We start from the raw sequence: 23,017 nt of genomic DNA on the forward strand, positions 1-23,017 counted from the left end.
ACACACACACACACACACACACACACACACACACACGCACACACACACACACACACACGCACACACACACACACACACACGCACACATGCACACACACTTTTTTTTTTTTTTTTTGATACAGGATCTCTCTGTAGTTCCAGTTAGCTTGGAACTCACTATGTATACCAAGCTGGCCTCCATCTCACAGAGATCTGCCTGCCACTGCCTCCTGAGTTGCTGGGATTAAAGGAGTGGGTCACCATACCAGGCTCACTTTTAACAGAAAGACTGAGAACACTTATACCAAGTCAAGAAACCAAAAAGAAAATGCAACTAATAATGTATTAGCTGCTAAGACTAGAATTAAAAAAATATCAGACAGTGGCTTCAACAAGAGAAATTTATTCATTTTTCTTAAACATGGAGGTTGAGTCCAGAATCATGGTATCAGTGGGGTTGGTATTTTCTGAGACCTCTTCTTGACTTGTAGATGGGTGTCTTCTCTCCATGTCACATGGTTCTTCTCTGTATGTCTAAGTCCAAATTCACCCAAAGTCACCACTCACACTGCACTTGAGCCTGTCCTAATCACCTCATCCTCAATTAATTTCCATTTTAAAAACTCTATTTACATATATTGAGATATTTAGGATTAAGACTTCAAAATAAAAATTTGGAGGAAGCACAATTCAACCAATTAATCAGGCACAAAGGACTTTAGTTTTCAGGATGAAATATCATCATTCCCATAGTCTGGAGGCCATTAGAGTTTAGTCAGAGCAAAGAGTCTTCCGGAAATGCCTCTTCAAGTTACTATGCATGGTGATAAGGTAAAGAGACAACTTTCCTAGGAAATAACCCTCTTATTGCTAGACACCAAGAGCACCACTTCCTGTTCTTTCAAAGGACATGGTGCTCAACATCTCCTTAAATGTGATATCTCAGCATTTTCCAAAAATTAACTTTTACACTTATTGTTATCTCAACTAAATTTTTAGTTATCAGAGAAAAAACACAGAAGAATGATTTAACTTTTTTAGTGAATTTTTTCAATGAGGGAAATACTTAAAAATTTGCCAGAAGAATCATTAACAACTCAGTAGAGACCAATGAGTGGAGCACATGCAGTTTCTATTCTTGGCTGCTGATGCCTCTCAAATACTAGGTTACCAAGCAATAGATCTCATAATACAGACTTCATATTTGGAGTGCAGGGGGAAGTTAATTGTTTAGTATCATATTCATTCAACATGGATTTATTCAACATTTACTATATACTTCTATGGAAGTGAAAATAAGCATATTGCTGGCCACAAACAGAAGCACTCAGGCATGGATCTCACCCTCAAAGGATTTATAATCCAGCCTGAGACAACTAAAATCCTAAAAAGTTTTGTGGACTGCCAGGAGCCATACCTATACAGAGGCTATGAGTATGACTATCTGAGTCCTGATTGTGTATTAAAGGACTATTGAAATGTAAGGTGGAGAAATGAAGAGTATGTTCAAATGAATTAGAAATAATGGAATTTCAACAGGGTTAATCATTTATAATGCAGAAAGCTGACAAGACTAGACCAAATTAGGAAACATTTTGAGAATAAAATAAAGTTTACAATCATTAGAATGGCAGGTTCTGTGCTTGATGTCAGGACAGTACATGTCTTTTTGACTATGTCTAGGATACTGAGTACTGAAAGATCATGAACGTTTTCTCTGTAACTCTTTTGGTCACTGTATTCTTCTAAGTAATTACAAAGTATTGCATAACTCTACAGAATAAAGCACTTGCACTACATACTGTCAGGTAAAAATGTAAAAAACTGTCTAAGGAATTTAGAAATTGTTATGTTAAAAACAAGCACTACTTTTGCAATAAAAGTACATATATTTGAGCAAATATGCATTCTCTTACTATTTAAAAAAAATCTCCAAATGCAGTATTATGACACCATCTACTGGGAATTTAGAAGACAACAGTCAAGACACTTCGGTGTAAATATTCTTTCTTCAACTGTAAGTAAGCCTCTTAAAAATCATTAGTAAAGTGAATGAAGGAATGAGCAATATACACACTGATAATGACACAGAAAAATTGGGCAGAATTAATGAGCTTTCATTTTAATCAGTTCTAATTATTACTTTGCTATATTGGCATATACTATAAAGCAAGATTGATCATACGTCGGTGAACTAAGTGTAGATTAATGAAGCTGGCAACTAGTTTGTTTATTAAATTCGTTTACTATCCTATAATGAGAGAAAAATGCTTATATGGTGAATACAGTTTTATTTCATCAATACACAAAAGAAAATTTACCATAAGACACTGCAGGCTGAATGTACCATGTGGCCCAGGCTGGCCTCTGGAAGAGGGGCAAGCTCAATCAGCACCTGTAAAAGGAGGAAAGCTGGGACTGAATAAAGAAGAGATGGATAGCTGTGGTGGTCAAAGCTGCATGAGCCCAGAAAAGAACTCTGAAGAATATTGGTCCTGCATTGAACAAAATTGGCCTGATCTGTATTCCTTGTACCTATAGAACCCTGAATAGGGATGCACACGAAGTGGCACAAAGGTTGGCATGACCCTTTGTGGCTGTCAGATTTGCAGCAGCTCAATCACAAGTCTTCCTTTCAATGGATCTGGAAGACACTTTTCCAAATCAATCTCAACATAGAGTAGGAGAGGGTCTAAAGCTAAAACTGTATTTTGTAAGACACATGAATCTGATAAACATGATCACGTCTATTATTTCTTCTTTCTACAATTTTACTTTTATTACGGTTTTTGCCATCAAAGTTGAGGCAAAATATTTTATATTAACATCTGACAAGATTCTTTATGCCAATTTCTATAAATGTTTGTATTTTCCTGTTGGTTGCAACTTATTTAAAACAATCACCTAAAACACCATGCATCTTAGGGATAATATTTCCTCTCTTTATTTACAACCTTTTTGGATGCAAGTTGTTTGTCCCTCAAAAGATCTGAACTTATTATGGCAAGGTTTCTGCTACCACTACCATCCTGGAGTCAGTTTTCAATGGTTTACAGACTGAGATTGTCAAACCATGCCTGCAACATTGAGTCTAGCCTCAAATCCACATGTACAGTTACTGAGCTGATGCTGCTCCCTCCATCTGGAGCAAAGCAGGAAGAAGGAAAGTGTCACATTTACTGTCTTCCTTACACATTGCTTTCTCCCTTTTCCCTGTCAGTTTTACCTTTTGCACAGGCCCTCAGCTTTATCCTTTTATGAGTCTCAATATCCAGTTTACTTCAGGCAAAGCTGTTAGATTTGTAAAAAGTAAATTATGAAAATTAAAGAAAAATGACAAATTCCAACAAATATCACTCATCACTAAAATATTTCTTAAAGATTTTGTCTCTATTTTGTTATTGACTTTCTAATCTTTTTCATGGGGAGAATGGAAAAGTAATGTCTTTTAGTCCTGCCTGACTAATTATTAAAATAGGTTCAAGTTTTTATACACTTTTGTGCATCCTCATTCATTACTGATTCACAACTGTTGATACATACAGTTTGCATACTTTTATTGCAGGCAAATAGTATTGTACATACTATAGCATATAGTACTGGTCAGTTTACTGCTAACAGATTTGGGTTGTTGCCAGTTTTTACTAATTTGAGTAATGCCTCTAAGAATGTTTTGTACATGTAAACTGGGGCATATGTATTCCCAAATAAATTTAAGAATACATAAGAATTGCTGAATAATGTACTATGTACTTCAGACTCTTGCTTAAATAATGCTAAGCACTCTTCCAGGATCGTTGCACTAATTTACACATTCACCAATATAAGGCGAGTTTTCCCAGAGCTGTACCTCCACGCCTAGCAGCATTTGTCAGCAACAAAGCCTGGATGCAGCCAGTCTTTGTGTGGCTGGTGGTATCTCTGTGTGGTTTTGACTTGAATTCACCTGACTGTTAATAGAGTTGGGCTCCTTTCCATGTTTATCACTGGGTATTTTTTTGTTAAGTGCCACTTGTTTAAGTCTATTTTTTAAACTGAATAACCGGTCTTCTTTATAACAATTTAACATTTGTGCTAATTATATGTAAGTACATTTTCCCCCTGCTTTGCAGTTAGTTTTCTCTGCTACCTCCTTATGCCTTCTAATCTTGCCAGTCTTTCAAAACTGTCATGGCTGCTTGCAGTTTGGTGTCATTCACTTCTATTTTACAGCTTATGAGAAAGCATTCTAGATTTTGCTGAGCACAGGGTTTCTCTAAGGAGCTTATCTGCTCCAAAAAGAAACAAGCTGGGGACATTTCAGAAGATATTTCACTGATTTTACCCATCTACTTTTCATGATTTTGTTAGTTGAACACTGTCTTCGTGTACTTTGTAAATACCTTTACTCAGTATATAAACTTCTTTGTTTACTTTCTATAGGGAATCTTTTCGTTGTTTTGAAGTGCTTGGGGACTGAATTCAGTGCCTCATGCACATCAGACAGATGTTTCTTCTGAGCTACAGCCCTAGCTCTTCAGAATCCTTGTTTTTCACTTGGATAATATAAAAAAAAATTTCATTCATGTTCTGCTTTTTATGTGTGAAATTATGTGTATTCCAAGATCTTAAAACTATCTTCTAAAAATTGATAATTTCTGTGTTTTAGCTATTGTGAAACAGCTGGTCTCTGAGAAACTTTCCTGAAACAAATATAACCACAAAGCTGGATGCAAATACACAAAGCAACTCTTTCCTGTTTGAACAATGGATGGTGCAAAGCTATAGGACCTGAGAACAGGGAAGAACACCAGAAAAGAATTAGTAACTGTTAGTCACTGTTGAGTGTAAAAATGTTCTGAGACAAAAAGGTAGTAAGATAACAATCTATGCAGATAATACTCTAAAATTTGATAACTTTTTATTTCAGAGGAGGTAAAGGAACTAATTCATAATTACTATAATGCATTACAAAATATGAAGGAAGTATTAAAGGAAAGCAAAGGTGCCTTTAAAACTCTACCATGGGACAAAACAGACTAACAGAAAATAAAAGCTATTTTGGACAGGAGTATCAGCACTAGAAAAACAGCAGAGCATACGTGTTCTGGGTCCCATAGGCCATGCGATCATACTCAGGTGGCCAGCAGGACTTTTACTTAAAGGAAGTTTAAACCACTGTAAAGTTTATCTGTAATGTAGTTTAGAAAACTATGACAGAAAATGAGTAACAAGGGTGAATTTGTTGGAGAGTGAATGAAGCATGGACTATTAGATATGAAATGAATAATTATTGAGCAAATGTTAAAATCAGTATTAAAATGAAGCAACAGTAGTTAAATTAGTGGTGGTATCTGCATAGACAAGAAAGACAGATGGAACTGAACAGTGTTTATAAATTTCAAATAAAAACTTTTACTTTAGAAATTGTAGCATGACCTAATGTTGGGAGAAAATACTGAATCTTTACTTTTTAAATGAATAAAACTGTCTAAAGCACTAAATATGGATAAAAAATGAAATTGTATACTATCAGGGGATATATGGGTATTTTTATAATCCTAGCCAGAAAAAATTCATTCTAAACATTATACTAGGCAGAAAATCAAGACAAACAGATTCGATTACATAAAAACAAAAGCAGTCATAAAAATAGTAATAAAGAAGCTTTAAGTGATTGTTGGAAAAACTATTTTCAACATGTAATAAAAGTTTAATGATTCCTAAAATGGGCTTCTGCAAATTAACAGACATGAATAGTTAAAAAAATATGAGAGCAAGCTGTTAATATATTCCAATACTGTCATTAAAAATAAAAATACTAGGGGGTTGGAGAGATGGCTCAGCGGTTAAGAGCATTGTTTGCTCTTGCAGAAGACCCAGGTTCAATTCCCAGTACCCACATGGCAGCTCACAACCATCCATAACTCCAGTTCCAGGGAATCCGACACTCTCTTCTGACCTCTGTGGGCATTCCACAACCAGGGTGCACTTACATATATGCAGGCAATACACTCATAAACAGAAAATAAAAATAAGTAAAATTTTAAAAATTCTAAAATGCTTGTGTACCATTGGAAAATATTAAATACCAATTTTTATTCTGTGTTACTTAATGCCTGAAAGAAACAGGCACTGTACTGTGGGTAAGTATAAAATGGAACAGGAGCACTGTATAGACCAGCCATGCAGTTCCAAATGGTACTGGTGCATTCTGTGTTCCAGACAAAAGACACACATTTAAAATAAGACAAAATGCACAAAAATCAGACATATGTAGACTGCAATATATGTCCACAAGTATAACATTCTTCATTATCAAATTCTGTGTAAAAGTAAGAGACAAAATCCTGCACACTTTCTTGGAAATATATCTGCATCTATTAGTAAAGTTCCATGGCATCAAGCTAGAGAAGGCAAGCAGGCAGAAAACTGGGGGAGGATCCAGATTCTGAGAGGCAGCTTCCACTTTCAAAGCACTAAGCTTTCAGTAAGCAGTCCTCAAAGTGCTTGTCACTGCTATTTTTCAACAGAAATGAATAAAGCAGATGGGATATTTTAACTGGTAAAACAATCCTCAAGCTGCAAAAAGCCAGCCAAGCGCAGGACAGCTTAGAGCTGACCCAAAACTGAAGCATAAACCAACAATAATAAATGCAATTAAATACTTTCTCCAATGTAAAAGATCCTTCCTGAGTTTTGGGTTCCCACAGAACAGCCTTAATGAACTGCAAGTGTTAAAACCAACAGTAATAAAAAGCAGTTAATTCTTCTCTCAGTTTGAGAAGTCAGAGTATAGCTTTCCTACCCAAGGCTCAGATCATTCTAGACAGAAAGCAGTTCTCAGGCCCTGTTCAATAACAGCTACAGGCAGCCCAAGTATCAGGGCTGGTTCTGTGTTGTCCTGGTCTGCCTGCCCCTCTTCTTGCAAGCTGGTCTCTATTTCCTCACTTTCTTTGACAGCTTAACCTTTTTGTTGGCCTCCAGTTCACCTAGGAAAGTGCTCTTGGGAAAGAGGGGGATCCCTAACTTTAGGCCAGCTCACTCAACCATGGAAATGATTTTCCAATTTTCTAGTAACAATTCTTTGAATACAGTTGTAACACACATTCACTTACGGGAAGATTCCTCAAAGCACAAATACTAACAATGCCTAAATTTGCACAAATAGGTCCACGTGGGAGATTACTTTTGCCTTAGTTCTTATGATTGTCTTCCTATACTTACCAAAACACTGTAGAACATAGTAGGCATGAAGTATATGAAAGAATGGATGGATGAACATACATTCCTGTTTATATGTACAGGGCTCCACTATGGATCCAGAAAAAATTATGCAAATGCAGTGGAATGTGTGCATGTACATAGGCATAGGCGTGCATGCACACACACACAAATAACATATAGAACTAGATAAAAGTCCCCTTTTATAGAAAAAGTAAGATTTCAATCAGAACTAGTATACTTTTAAGACCCAGAGAAAATTGCAAATCTCTGTCATCTGTACAAAGGGAAATCTTTAAGGGAAACTGTGTGTAGTCCTTTACTCTGCCCTTCTAGCCTCTGCTCCAGGTGCTGAGGCTGGGCCTCTACCTACATGGTCCCCAACACCTTTTACTGCAGCCTTCATGTTCAGCTTGTCCAGTAAGAAGCACTAGAAGAAAGCCAGAAGGTAGTAAGAACAAGATATACTACCTTGTTCTGATTACAACTGCATTAGTGTTGATTTAGCAACTTGGTTGATTCCAGTTTTGAACAATTGTCAGGACTTCCAGAACCATCACTGAGACATGTCCCTCAGAATTACCATGAACTGTCAGGCTGTGACTCTCCTCAGAGGTCTGAGCAACAATGTGAAGCAGACATTTTGCAACTGTACAGTTCTGAAAGCATCAGTGTTTCCCTTTTCATCTTCTCCCAGGACAGGAAGCTACATCTCCATTCACATGTCTGGGTTAAATTCTCGTGTCACTGTCCCTGCAACTGATCCATGTCTACTTTGGGCTTCCTTAGGCACACTTACTGCTAGAGGTGCTATCTGAAGGACAGACAGTAAAATTGTTTATGGCAGGATCAAGATAATCATCAATGCTAAACCTAATGTGTGCAGACTGACACTTTTGAACATGATTGACAGTTAAAGGGACACTAGTACAAGAAGATATCCACATGAGCAAGGAGCTGGGGTTTCATCATTCACATGAAAATGGTCTAAAATGTGCTGTCCAATACAGGAGCCAGCAGTCATGTATGACTGCCAAACATCTGAAACACGGTCAGTACGACTAAAAGATATTCTTTTCAATTTCATTTAAGTAGTCAATGGTAACCATATTAGTACATGTAGTGACTGAAGGGCTGGAGAAGACACAGACGGAACCTGTATTAAGTTGTGAAATATTTTAGCAAGCACTTAGGTTAGAAAACCTGGTATCTCCCTGTAGAGAAATGTGGTCCAGTAGCGGAAAAAAGACATGTGAAACAAACCCCTTGGAAAAATTACCATCAACAGTGTGGAAGATAGGATTACTGGAGCAAGAGCTAGGGTAGGAGGCTACTCAGGGACAAACCTAAAAATCCCAAATCAGAGACAAGAGACCTCATGAGCTGCACCAGTGAGGAAGTATTAAAAATCTGCCTTCTCGGGGTTGGCAAGATGGCTCAGTAGTTAAGAACACTGATTGTTCTTGCAGAAGACCCGGGTTCGAATCCCAGCACCCACATGGCAAATTACTGTCTGTAACTCCAGTCCCAGGGGATCCGACAGCCTTTTCTGACTGCTGCAAGCATTGCACAGCATAGGAGAACTTATCTAAATGCAGGCAATATATGCATACACATAAAATAAAAATAATAAATCTTTTTAAAGATCTGCCTTCTCAACATTTGGCTATCAATGGAAGATTGCAGGATTATGAATAATTCTTTATTTTTGGATTACATCATTCACCAAGGGAATATAAGAGAATAAGACTTAGGGAAAAGTGAAAAGTTTACTTTGGATGTGCAATGCTGGTCTGGATGTGCAAAGGCTGGCCTGTATCTCACAGAGATTCACTTGCCTCTGCCTTCTAAGTCCTGGGATGTAAGGCATATACTACCATGCCCTGCAATTCTCACATTCTTGATGTGCAGGTTAATACTATTAGTGTAGTTGTAGATTACTAAAGAAAAAAGATAATTACTTGTTAAAGACAAAGATTTGTGAATAGTACAGGGCAAAAAATGTGGGCTTTTTGGATTGCTTTGGTAGATAAGCAGGCACATCTTCAAAATGGTGGATACATTTTAAACTGAATTTGTATTTTCATCTATACTTGGTTCTGATGTTATGTCTATCTTTTTCTCAGAACACTGAGTTACTAGAACTGTCCTTCTACATACTATAAATTTACAGATAGGGAGGTGTGACAATGAAGGGAAAGGAATGGTGTTATCTAGTGTTACAGGAGCTTACAGAATAAGAGATCAGGCAGGGCCACTGAGAGCAATTCATGGAACACATATTGAAAACATGTTCCTCTGTACATAGAGCCTCAGTCATCTGCTTATTTTTCAGACAGACAGGGTCTCCTTGTATAGCACACACTGATCTCAAACACAGATCCTCTTATCTAAGACTCCAGAGTGGGTTTACAGGTGCAAGCCACTGCCCAGCCATGATTCAGTTGATTTCTTTCCATTTCTTATTTTCAACTGTCAATCACTCCAACACTAATTGAGGAAGGAGAGCGGCTGGTTGGCGGAAAGCATGAAGAGGCGATTTGTAAAATTGATATCTAAAATTGATATCTTTACTTCTGTAAAACTGATGACTCCCATGCCCTATCAAATCTCAAAAACAAACAAAATACAACAAAATAATAACCATACCATCCAATTCTGTGTATGGGGTTATCCAAAGATGGAAAAATACAAAAATACACCAGCTAGGGGTAGAGTGGAGATTAGAGAAGAGAAATGAAAAAAAAAAAAAGATTTGAGAATAGTACAGGGTAAGAAAAAAAGTACCACCCAAATTAGAAACTATTATTGGTATTATGTGAGGTGAAACTAATAAAATATATAGAAAATAGCAAACATGGGCTATGTTCACTCATTCCACAAAATCTGCACAATGAAAACACAGACCTGATTACACGACTGCCAGCTCAGCTTTTGATAACTTGATTGTTATATACTACATTATTACAATCATTTCTAAGATAAAATTAAAGTAGCAAGAAAACAAATGTAAGAGCAGAATTATAGGTATTTCCTCTCTATTTTGACGCTAAAGACATAACACATAACTCTATCCTTCCAGAAAGGAAGAAAACCCAGCCATTTCATACACTATAGACTGAAATGTGTGGCCCACTAAAATTCGTGTTGAAACTCCAGCATCCAATGTGTGTGTATGCATGTGTGTTTTGTTTAGAAATCAGCCTTTAAGGAGGTGAATAAAGTTACATGAGGTTATAAAGACGAGGCTCTATAGAGCATGAGCAGTGTCCTTAGAGACACCAGGATGCAGGATGTGTGTGCACAAAGAAAAGGCACACGCTGCTGGGAAGGTAGATATAGGTAAACTGAGAATAAAGCCCTCCAGAGAAACCAACGTGCCAATTCCTTGATCTGCAACTTCTAACTTTTCCAGAACTATGAGAAAATGTATTTCTATTAATATTTTGTAATGACAGCCTCAGCATATCAATATTCATACTCTGGTTGTATCATGGCCACAGCAAAAGATACTTAATTTACTAAAAATTAAAACAAATGATAAACAAAATTATACAAGAATATTCCACCCAAGTTTTTGAGTTTGGGGTGGGGGGATGAGAATAGGACCTAGAGGCAATTCAACAAATCTGAACCCAAAATAAAAATAGTGAACTTCCAGAAAATCAGATACAAGGAGAAAATTCATGTCATTTTTAGAAATTTAAGACGAAACAACATCAACAAAAACACCAGTTACCTCTTTGAAACTACAAATAAGGGAGATATGAAGATTCCAACAAAGGATCAGAAGTGAATGGAAATCAACTCAGCATTAATTTTTAAGATGTACAAATGCTGCCAATGGTTTTATGTAGTGAGGTGGCTCTCAACCTTGTAGCACATGTTAAAATTATGTGAAGGACTTGACTACAACACACACAACTTGAAGTTTCTGAATCATGGGAAATGTGGCTCAAGAACTTCCAGTCCTAACATGCTCCCAGACAGTGTTGGAGCACTACTTTGGAGGCACATCTTAAGAGTTAATAGTTTGGTATAAGGTGACTTGTATTTAATGAATGTGCTATTTGTGGGGTCTCTTAGAAGCTCACTCATGCTACTGATCTCCCTAAACTGTATATTTAGAAGAAAACCCTAAAGGTCTCATGCTCTATCTTAACCCACCTTGAATTTTTCAAAATGTAATTCTGGCAGAATGGAATGAGGATGTTACAATAACCAAAATGAGAGTGATTCAAAGTTGACTCTACGATGGCCAACAGTTCTACAAGGCTCCAACTCTTAAATCATACTTAACTCACTAAACTACATGAAGAAATTTTCACCAACCTAAACCTTGAGAACAGATTAAAAGCCACTAGGAAAATGAGTTGATTTTTCAAGTTTTGGAAAAGTTCACATCTTTAAATAAGTTATTTCAGATTCAATCTCAGGAATGAATAAACTAGCTTTTTTATTACATTTGATTTATTTATTTTGTATGTGTTTGTATATAGGTGTGTGTGTGTATGTCTGTGTGCATGAGCAGAGGTCAGATTACAACTTGCTGGAGTTGGTTCTCTCCCTCTAACATGTGGTTTCCAGGGATTAAACTCAGATTTTCAGGTTTAGCAGCAAGTGCCTTTATCAACTGAGCCATCTCAGGCCTATAAACTACTTTCTAAGTACAAATTGAATATAATAGTAATTACCTTGAGAATAAGGGTCACATGATTCTCTGTTTGCAAAGGAATAATTTCTACATATTTGAGTATATTTGTGTCTCTGCAGGTAATTATATACAGCAATATAAAGAAGTTTACCATTATATTAAGACTATCATAAAAGAGCAAAGATAATTTACAAAACGGTAACAACAGACATGAAATTCCTAAACTTTCAAAAGACATACAAACCAGTAGAGAATTCTTCTGAGTAAACTTGGAACTCTAAACCGAAATATACTTTGGTACCTAGAACATGCACCATCAACATTACAACAGGAGTACTGGCCAAGGCCTCCTCCCTACCACCTCAGCAACACAACAGCACCTTTACAAAAAGTATCACATAACTCTTTATCTTCTTCAATCCAGGATCTTTTGTGAGGTGTACTCATAAGAAGTATTAGTTTTGACGACGCTACAACAAACATATACACATAGCATAATGATATAGTTTACTATGCTAATAAAGTATCAATTATAAAGAATTTTTATAAATTCAAAAATAGACAGGTGGTAACATGATTACCTTTAAAGCATGATTTAAATTTTCATTCACAATATTACTTCATTAATCTTAAACAGCAGTTCCATCTATAAGATTCTATATCTTTTTCTTTTTTGAAAAAAAGTAGGTAAATAAACAGTTAAGAGTTTTATAATTCCTAAACAGTATCAATTTCATTTCACAGTACTGATTAGTAGAGAACATTTTCAATTAAAGTAGTATATAATTTACAAAAATAGAATGATTATATACTGCAAAAACATTGTCCTCCATTATGAATATATATATATGTGTGTGTGTGTGTGTGTGTGTGCGCACGTGTGTGTGCTTTTTCTTTTTTAAATTTCACAATAGCCCTTATTCAAGTACTTTTTTCAGAGTTCCCTTAAAATAATCACCTGTTATATTATTTATACATACATAAAGAAACAAATAGTTAATTCAAGAAAATGTTAAAAGTTTCAGTGTAGCTTGACTTCAGTGGAAACTTGACTGAATTCACCATGTATAACTGTCAAGAAAATATAGACATACTTAAGTGCTAACTATTTAGTAAAAGTCCAATATGGTACCATTATAGCAAAATGAAAAGACTGTACTAATCTATTCATCAATCAAAGTCAACCACAAGACTAAATTTATTTAACTAAAAATCTATACCAATATACAATATACCTATTACAAACACATAGGTAGCCATAAATAAAACTTTATTCGATTTTCATTTACAAGCTACCAAATATTATGTATCATACACAGTGCTGAACACTTAATGGCTTAGTCTTGGAAAGGTCCAGACTAAATGGAAAGCTGAAGGTAAAGAAAAGTGAAAGGAAATACTGCAGCAGAAATGTGGCAAAAACATAGTTTCACCTTAATAAAATCAATCGGATTTGTAATTATACATCAGTTCCGGTTAAAACAAAGTCTGAGTGCCATGCGATTCTCAGCTTTGCTATTCGCAGTCTGGCTAAGGTTGGCATAGTCATTTTGTTTTTACAGTTATTGAAATAAAAAATTAAAAACTATAGCAGCAACAAGCAAACCCTGTGACAGGAAGGCAAGGGTTAAGAACTAAAAAAGTTTATATAGTGTGTTTGGGGAACGTGTGGGTAGTTTATCTTCCATCAGCAGGAGTTCGACTGAGGGACAACATGATTCGGGCAAATCGCTCACAGAGTTCATGCGTGGAATAGGAAGGTAACTTTGGTGGCTCGTGGAAACCTTTAATCTCTGTAGAACAGTCAAGCAGTTTTGGCAGAAAATCTGTCAGCTTTTCTTGGAGGTTTGCTGCAAATACAAATAATTAAATGTATCTAAACACAAAGCAAGATTAAAGGACTCTCTACAATATGATTTATCAACTTGCAGTGGCTTCACTCTGAAATACATAAAATAATTGCCATTTGGGGGAAGAGATTTTAAAAAAATCACAATAGTAGTGTGCACAGCTTAGTTTGTAAATAAGGAAAACAGCTACGATGTGAATTTGGAAATACTATAGAATACAAAAATAGAAAGATAATGGCACTGTATTCCAAATGCGTTTATCCCAACTCAGGTCCTTGGGGGACTGTTTAAACTTACATTCCATTTCTTGCCCCAGGTATGAACACCATCGATTCCTCATATCTTCCACAGCAAGTATATCCTTCTCTTCCATTTCATCCACCAGTAACAAGGGCAAAAATGGAACAATAAACTCATTCATGATAATCAAGCCACTGTTCACGTCTCGATCCTCTCCAGACTCAAAAAGTTCTGCTGCTTGCTCATTTAATTTCTTAATACAATGAGAGAAGAGAACACATTTTGTTTCCTCTTACAATTAAATAAGTATACTTTGTAAATGGAAATATTAAAAATTATAGAATAAATATGTTCACAAACAGCACTGGAACAAAGAGCAATCAGGAAAAACAGTATCAAGCTATTCTAGTGCACACACAGTCTCTTAGAAAAAGCTATATGTATAATAAAAGCAAATGAAACATAATACAATATAAGATCATAACCTAGTATTACCATTCAAAAATTATAAAAACATGCTGCACATTAAAATTAGTGCAAACACAGGAGTTCTATTTTCTAAAAGAAAACATTTCATCAACAGACCCACTTAATTTTTTTTAAATATACTTAATACATAACAAGCCCAGAAAGGTTTATTCTCTATTTCTTTAACATAAAAAAATGAATACTTAGAAATCCACAATATTAAAAACATTGATGTCAACAGTTGAAAGGGAGTTAAATTTAATCAAAATACATTTTAATGGCATTTATTATTTCATTCAGAAAGGCTAGCTGATTCAGTGTGCATCAACCAAGCACTCTAGAGATCTAGTTACACAACATGGAAAAAACGGTTTTCAAAGTCACTTTTAAAAGTCTGCAATCATAGTAATATGTTCAGTATACAGGCAGTGAAAATATTTGAAGAAAAATTAATCATCAGCTACCAAAGAAGACACTGTATATAATGAAATTTTGATATTATATACACAAAGTAGAACACGATTTATTAAATTTCAGTGAACTAATTGTTTTCTGGAATATTATTTCCTTGCGATCAATGCAACCCCTCCTTGTCCACCAAAAGAGGGAGTGGAAAAGATGGAATCTATGCAATGAAAGAAATCGTCTCATTTTAAGAATACACCTGGTTTTAGAACCTGCAGTACCTGTATCCATAAGGAAGAAGGATAAGGTGTGACTGCACTTTTTCATCTTAAGGGAATGAACTCCACACACAGACATACCAAGATTCTTATGCTGGCAGAGTTTATAGAGTCAATTACTTATATATGAATCTGGAAGGTGTGTCTAAGGTAGGGCAAGATGTAATATACACATTACTTTTACTCACTAGTAAACATTCTCTTCTATAATGTGATATCAGCTCTCCATCATGTCCTTTGTATGGACCCTTGGACAATAGTTCTTTGTTATGCTGATAAGCACAGATAAGGAACAGCAAGGCATCTATGTAACTTAAAAATTAAAAACAAACATATAGCATTAGTATTTCATTCCTGTAACAACAAGTCTATTACAATTCTAAAACATTTTAAGTATATACTTAAAGTTCTACTCTCGAAAACATAATTTTAAAAAAATCATCCAACGCATTGTATGGACAAGCATACCTTATTAGTAAGAGCAAAATCAGAAGGCAGGAGATAGTTACATCTTGATAGAAATAAAACAGAAAGGAAATACGAAAAATGGGAGAAAATGCATAGCTAAAGAATTTAATAGTTCTCTTTGTTTTCTTCTGTATTTAATTTTCTAATCTCTTCCAGTTAGACTCAAAATTAGTACTGACATGAAAGCCAACATCTACTTGTTTAACACAAGATGTTCCTTTGAAAGGATTGCATTCCTTTACTTTATAATTACCAAATATCATCACACATACAAGGACTAGTCAGGTTTTTCTATGTGTAGATACATTTCTACCCACTGAGAAAATCAGAAAATACCACAGGAGATGAGATGTGAAAAGAGGGAAATGTACTTCTAATCTGGATATTTACTAGGATAAAAGAAAAGCTAAAATTCCATAATATAAAAAGCTGTTAGGCCTAAGTCTATGTGTTATATTAATACACTGTAGCTATAAATGCCATAAAGTACAAACAAGGCTTAGAAATGGGATAGAGAAAATGTTTAATATTGTTTTTATCTGAAATAATCCTTCTAATAAGTTAGAAGAAATACATACAATTGTAAAGGAACACATTTTGTATACTCTGGGTGCTGCCAATCAGCACTATTGTTTAATATATTTTATATGTTCATCTCTAAGATAAAGCCAGCTCATACTCCAAATAGTAAATGTAAAATTATTTGGAAATTAATGTACACATTTATTTCAAATCAAATTATACATTAGAAACTGTCATAAGATTATTTTAAATGTTTTTTGAAATTGTTTTTACAGGAATTTGATTTTGAGAAAATTGAAATATGAAATTTTCCTTTTAAATGATATGATGTTAATTAAAATATCACCCCTAAAATTTTTGTTTTATTTATGAAAAAGAGGGGTAATATTTTAAATGTACTTTACAGTATCAAATTACTATAGTTGGTTATTTCATGATGAAAGGCATATCTAGTTCTTTTTTTTTTCAGTCATTCTGTTTCCTGTTAAAAAGTGTCTCTAAATGACAGCTGAATCTGCCTAATAGACCTGATTTGCCTCTAAAACCATGACCTTTGCCCAATTCTCCACTAACTTGTAAAATCTTTCATTCATTCATTTGTTCCTTCCTTCCGTCCTCTCTTCCTTCTATTTTTGTGACACGGTCTCACTATGGAGCCCCAGCTGACCTGTAACTCGCTATGTAGACTGGCTGGCCTCAATATCACAGCAATATACCAGCCTCTGCCTCCAGAATGCTAGTATTAAAGGAGTATACCACAACGCCTGGCTAAATGTTTTATATTTCATCAACCTTAAATACTTGTAAATATATAAGATCAGAAATAAGATTCAGCAGTCTGGTTACCATACATTCTCACTAAAGATAAGCTCACAGAGTCTTGCAAAACCTGTTTACTTGTACCACTGTTTAGTGGTTCCTAGAAACATCTCATTTCACTACTCATAGAACTGTCAAGAACACTACTGTAACTATTCTAGTCAAAGCTTTCAACTAATAAATTTTCCTTTCTTTTGAAAAAATCTATTCATATTGGTGTATATAACCGCATAGCAAGGGCTTCATTATGACACTTTCACAAATGCATAAACCATATTATCATAACCTTCTTAAAAGATTTTAAATTTATTTTTATTTTTTATGTGTACGTATATGTGTGCCCATGTGTGTATGCCATGTGTATATGAATGCCGGCCAGAAGATGCTAGAAGAGGGTGTCAGAGTTCCAGGCAACTGCAAACGATCCAACATGGGTTCTGGTACCCAAACTCCAGTCCTCTAAAAGGGCAGCAAGTTATCTTAATGGCTGAGTCAGGTCTCTAGACCCTGTTGTAACCTTGATAATATTTTATATATAGCAACTTGTGGTAACTATTATATTTAAAACAAAAGAACTGTTTTATAATGATTTATAACAAATATGGTATAAATTCTATGCTATAAGTAGTTTTCTTCAATTACTAATATTCTTGGTGATTTCAATTTAGTGAACATTTACTGGAGTAGAACTCTATATTACTGAAAAGTTATATACAAATTAAGAAATCTATACCTAAAGGTATACCAAGTTATGCCTTAAGTCTTTTAACAACACTAAAATGAACCATAGGAGAAGTCGTCCTGTTAGTTACAAAGTGACAGTTTCACCTTTTCAATTTTTATTGAGATAAATGAATATTTTCTTTTAAAATATCATCTTGCTGTGTGGCCTAGGCTGGTCTTGAACCCTGAGTTCATGTGATCCTCCTGCCTTACTCAATACAAGAATATAGGTTTCTATTAATTTTTCTCTCCCTAGTTGTCTACTGGACTATAATAAAATTATTGTGTCTCTAGTTTCTTTCACTGTCAAGCTGCTGTGACTTTTTATCTTAGAGCCTCTGCTTGATTTTAAGATAATCGTATCATTTTTCTCACATAAACATAAATCTTACAAATACTGACAGTGAATTAGAATATTTCTATTAAATATAATACTGACTAAAATATGTCAGCATAGCCATTAATTGAAAGCTTTGTTCAAATTACAAAAGTGATTTCATATATGATATGTATATCATATATAATATATACATGAGGATTTTAATAATTTTGGGCTAAGTACTTAAATATAGTGCAAAGTGCAATATTTTCACTTTCTGTGTGACTTTGCTGATTTTGATCATTTTATTAATGATAGAGCTGTACTTTAGAAAAGAACTCCCAGCAACGAAGGAAATGTATGAGTGCTGGAGTGGGAACCAGTAACAGGTGACTCTAAGAAATGTGGCCAGTGCTACTGAGAAACTGAATGCATAGCTATAAATATTTGTCATTCACATTGGATAGTAACAGGCAGTTACAGTTAAATTCTAGAAATAATTGTCCAACTTCTTACAAAAACCAGAAAACCATAAGCGTCATTACCTCAGTGGGAGCATCAGAGTTTATAAAAAAGAAAAAAAAGAACTAATTTACTCTTTATTTTACTTCGCTGCAGTTGAAAATAGTTTCTTAAAAAACAATTGCTAGTAAAATAAGTTGATGACAAAGGTATAAATCATGAAATATATAGAGAATAAAATGTAAAGTAGTAAATAATCAGCAATAGTAAGTCCATAACTTTTTTAAGAGTTAAAATACAAATTTTATAGTCAATTTGAAATTCCTTTAAAAAATATCTTCAATTTAAATAAAAATTTTATTTAAAGTTAGTTTGTAGTCACATTACTTAAAAATAAACTTGGTGGCTATTTTGTTTTTTTCTGAGGTATGCAGTCTACTGGTGATCAAATGTAAGGCCTTGTGCATGCTAGGCAAGTTTCCACCGAAATATATTTTCATCCCAGATACACTCTTTATGGTATGAAAAGTGAGGAGGTGGGGGGTGTTAAACAAAGAGACACTGAAAGAACTATCTGTGCTTTAAGTTAGATGAGATTTGGAGAGAATATAAAAACAACTGGTGATTGCAGGTAGATGTTGGGAAATGTCACAAATCCTATGTGCTAGGCTAACCAGCTCTTCTGTTCCTGAAATTTCTGTACTTAAACCTAATCACATTTTATATTAAACTTTCAACTAACAAGGGCAGACACAAATGCCAACTCTTATGACTCTAATAGAAATTTTATTTTATGTGAAGGATATGGGATCTTGCTGTACCAAATATCCACTTTTCCATATTCTAAAATTGTTCTAAAATAAAATGTTCATTAAAAATGGACACTGTGGGGCATGAGAAATGGCTCAGTAACCAAGAGCACATACTCCTCTTGCAGAGGACCTGAATTTGGTTCCTGGCACCCACAAGGCAGTTCACAACTATCTGTGACTCCAGTTCTAAGGGATCTGACACCTTCTGACCCCCGAGGGCACCAGGCATGCACCAAATACATGTAAGCAAAACACTCATACACATAAACTTTTTTTTTTTTTTTAAAAGGTGCACTTTGTAAGTACCTTCTATTTGATGAAAACAACTGAAGAGAATTAAGGACAATATTAAGCCTTTTTTCACATTTGTCTAAATTGCCTTACCGTTCTCTCTGAAACTTTTCTAATCCGATTATGAGATACATAGTTGTTTCTCTGAATTTCTTATAATCATGATGCCACTCCTGTAAGTAAAAGTATTAAAAATGAAAAGTAAAGCTATAGTAAATTATTTATAAAACAATGCACTGTTCAAATAACTGTAAAATTAATAATTTGGTTGTTTATCATCCCATTAAAATTTTTTCAGTATAAAATTTACAACTAAATTATTACCACAGTACAGACTGGAGTGTTATTTATATCCAAAATATTTGGGATTAGAAGTATCTCCTGTAAGCCATGTTACAAATGGTTGTGTGTATACTCTATTAGACAGCACTCTCATAATGACAAATACAGATAACATATAATAACATAAATGAATCTCTAATTTCTCTCCAAAATATATGAAATGAGCACAAAGAAAAAAAATACAGCAAGCAGACTGAAATTAGTATGTTCCTTACTCCCAGCACTTGGGAAGCAGACGCAGGAGGATCTCTGTAAGACTGAGGTTAGCCTGGTCTACATAGCAAGTTCCAGACCAGCTGGGGCTACGGGAAGACCCTGTCTGAAGAATCAAGTAACAAGAAAACAAAAACAAAAGCAAAAAATGGTAAACAATGAATGCTCAACAGTGTTGGTTATTATAATAAGCACCTGGCTCTGCTGGCCAGATGTAAGTCCTGGCTACACGCACTTCAGCCAGGGTGCCGCACCTCTGTGAGCACCTCCTTTGTTCAAGTGTCAAACAGTAATAGTATTACCACCTACCTCACAATGCTATTATCTGAATTAAGTCAGATAACATGTGAAAAGTTTTTTTTATTTTATATATTTGAGTTTTTGTGCATTTCTCATGAAAAGTTTTTAAAAGAATCCTCAGTAGATGCCTACCAATCCATGCACTTTCAAAATTAATGCAGTATGCTATAGTTTTAAACTGGAAAGACTGAGAAAGTAGTTGAGGAGAAGTAATATATTTTAAGAGGACTAGACATGAACATAAAACCCCCAAAATCTTCCTTTTAAACATTGTGGCATATAGGCAATTAGATCAAAGTCATTCTAAAGTCATTTATCAAAGAATTAATAACTTGGAAATTGACCTAAAGTCTTAATTTTATTTATCATCCATAATAAACTCAAGTCTTGGCTAAGCTGAAATTAGCACCAGTGAACTACAGAATGTTTGAACCCAGAGGCCAATCTTTCCAAAGAGTGCTCACCTCATACTCCTGCAGGTTTACTTCTTCAGGTCTTAGCATTTCCAGTTTGGCTTGAGCAACTTTCATTATGTTGTGACACCTTTAAGGATAAGAAACAATTTCTAAATCAAAAGCAATATTCATAAGAACTGAAAAATGTTACATAAAACTAAACTACCAAACACATAAACATTAAATTCATTACCACTAACAATAAGGTAAGGAAATAACTCTCAAATATCTTAAATAAAATAGATCATTTTTGAACCAGTGTCAGTTACAAAGAATCAATACTTTTTATTTTTAAAATATTTATTATTTTTATTTTATGTGTACCAGTGTATTGCCTACACTTATGTGAGTACACCTGTGCCATACAATGCGCAAAGTTCAGAAGAGGGCGTTGGAGTCCCCTAGAATTGGAGTTCTTAGCTGCCATGTAGTGGGTATTGGGAATCGAACCCACGTCCTCTGCAAGAGCAGTCAGCATTGTTTACTGCTGAGCCATCTCTCCAGCCCCCCAAATCAATTACTTCTAATTCCAATTTACTGGGTAAGATTTATATGTAGCCTTAAGGTATTGTCCATTAGTACACTTTACACTGGGAAAAACAAACTGAATTTTATAAAGTTTATCTACTAAGCAAGTTCAAGAGATTATTATCTTTGTTTCCACTGATTGACAGCATTCTTAAATAGCTTAATAATAAAGTATCCAAAATATGTCTATCATTTCAGGCAGAAAAATTTTCGATTTATCATAATCTTTGCTTTAAAAATCTTCATGATGGCCAATAGAATGGCTCAGTGGCCTGACAGGCCTGACAACCCGAGTTCCTTTGATCCCATACTCCCCAAGGTGGCAGGAGAGAAATAATTCTGAAAGTTGTCCTCTGACCTGCACACATGCACCATGCCATGCAAGTACTAGTCACGCTGCCATGCACACAATTTTAAAAGTTTGAAAAGTAAATTTCTACATCACAAATTGAGATCATTATAAACAACTGTTTTCCAAGTACAAATAAAATCAGGTTCTCAAAACCGACTACTTGCGATGGCTCAGTTGATGTATAATGCTCTTACAGAGGACCTTGAGTTCAGTTCCCAGCACCCACATCAGGGGGCTCATAAATGCCTATAACTCCAGCTCCAGAATGATTCATTACCTCTGGCCTCCATAGGCACTTGCTCTCAAATGAACATACCACAGAGTGTGTGTATGTACATTTTTGAGATCTTAATAGTTATATATGTAACAAAATAAGTGACATCCATACTACCATTAAAACTAACAGGTATTACAATAACCAACACTGTTGAGCATTCATTGTTTAGCATGAAAAAACACTAGCTTTCATAAACTAGGTGGACCAAGGAGAATCAGCAACTAAACTCTAGACGCTTTTTGTCCCCTCATATTTTCCTCTGCCACATGTTTTTAAATTCAGTATTGAATTCATAAAAGGATGATCATTTCCCTCAGAATTAAAATGTAATTAAGACAATCTCTAAAACAACTTAAGTGTTTCTGTATCCTAAAATATCTCTTAACATCTTGAATTTTTATACTTCAGGTCTAAATTTTTATTAGTAGAATTCATATAAATTATAAATGTAAATTTCTAACTAGGAAAAAATACTTTTAATATTAAAAGTTTCATAGGAATTTTCTAAAAGAAAATAGTTGTAGGTGAACAAAATTATAACTATTTTAATTCTTTCCTTTGTATCAAAGAATGCTTAATTATTATTTTTCATGTACATGACTAGAAACTGTTCTCCACTGATTCTTGCAGAATGGCGAATTAACCTGTTGCCAAGGGGCTACTGGGAATATCTGAAGATGCTAAGGTTGTTCCAGTCTGAGGTACTACTGGTTTCTTACTGTAGAGGCCTACGATGCTGATAAATAATCAATAAATCACACAATAGCCTGGCAACAAAATGATCTGACCTAACATCCCCACATCACACAACTTGAAAATTCACATATTTCATCCATAGATGAGTGATTTCTTGACTCATATTTAAAACATATTAAAAATTTCAAACTATTTTCAGTTCAAACTTTAAAAAAGAAACTACAAAGCAAATATGTTAACTAAAGGTAAAATTTGCACAACATTTATTAAAATATATTTTTGTGAATGCATAAAAATTACACTTGCAATCTCAAATTGAAATAAACAGAAACCCAGGAGAGTATGAGCACGTGAACTAAAT

The 23,017-nt window shown here is 34.7% G+C and overlaps 1 protein-coding gene across 3 annotated transcripts in view; it reads right to left on the reverse strand.

The window, feature by feature from the left end:
- Window positions 1–13,085: 13,085 nt before the first annotated feature.
- Window positions 13,086–23,017, reverse strand: part of Usp25 (ubiquitin specific peptidase 25) — a 143,638-nt gene continuing 133,706 nt past the window's right edge. For all 3 annotated transcript variants that reach the window (XM_008852535.3, XM_008852533.3, XM_029555783.1), the window contains 5 exons: window positions 20,813–20,891; window positions 19,587–19,666; window positions 15,266–15,389; window positions 13,984–14,179; window positions 13,086–13,686 (listed from right to left, as the gene is read on the reverse strand). In XM_008852535.3, the coding sequence (XP_008850757.1) occupies window positions 13,514–13,686; window positions 13,984–14,179; window positions 15,266–15,389; window positions 19,587–19,666; window positions 20,813–20,891 (652 nt within the window). In that variant the 3' untranslated portion in view covers window positions 13,086–13,513. The remainder of the gene's footprint in view (window positions 13,687–13,983; window positions 14,180–15,265; window positions 15,390–19,586; window positions 19,667–20,812; window positions 20,892–23,017) is intronic.

Source organism: Nannospalax galili, unplaced genomic scaffold, assembly GCF_000622305.1.
Source record: "Nannospalax galili isolate Female #2095 unplaced genomic scaffold, S.galili_v1.0 scaffold266, whole genome shotgun sequence".
Lineage (NCBI taxonomy): Eukaryota > Metazoa > Chordata > Mammalia > Rodentia > Spalacidae > Nannospalax > Nannospalax galili.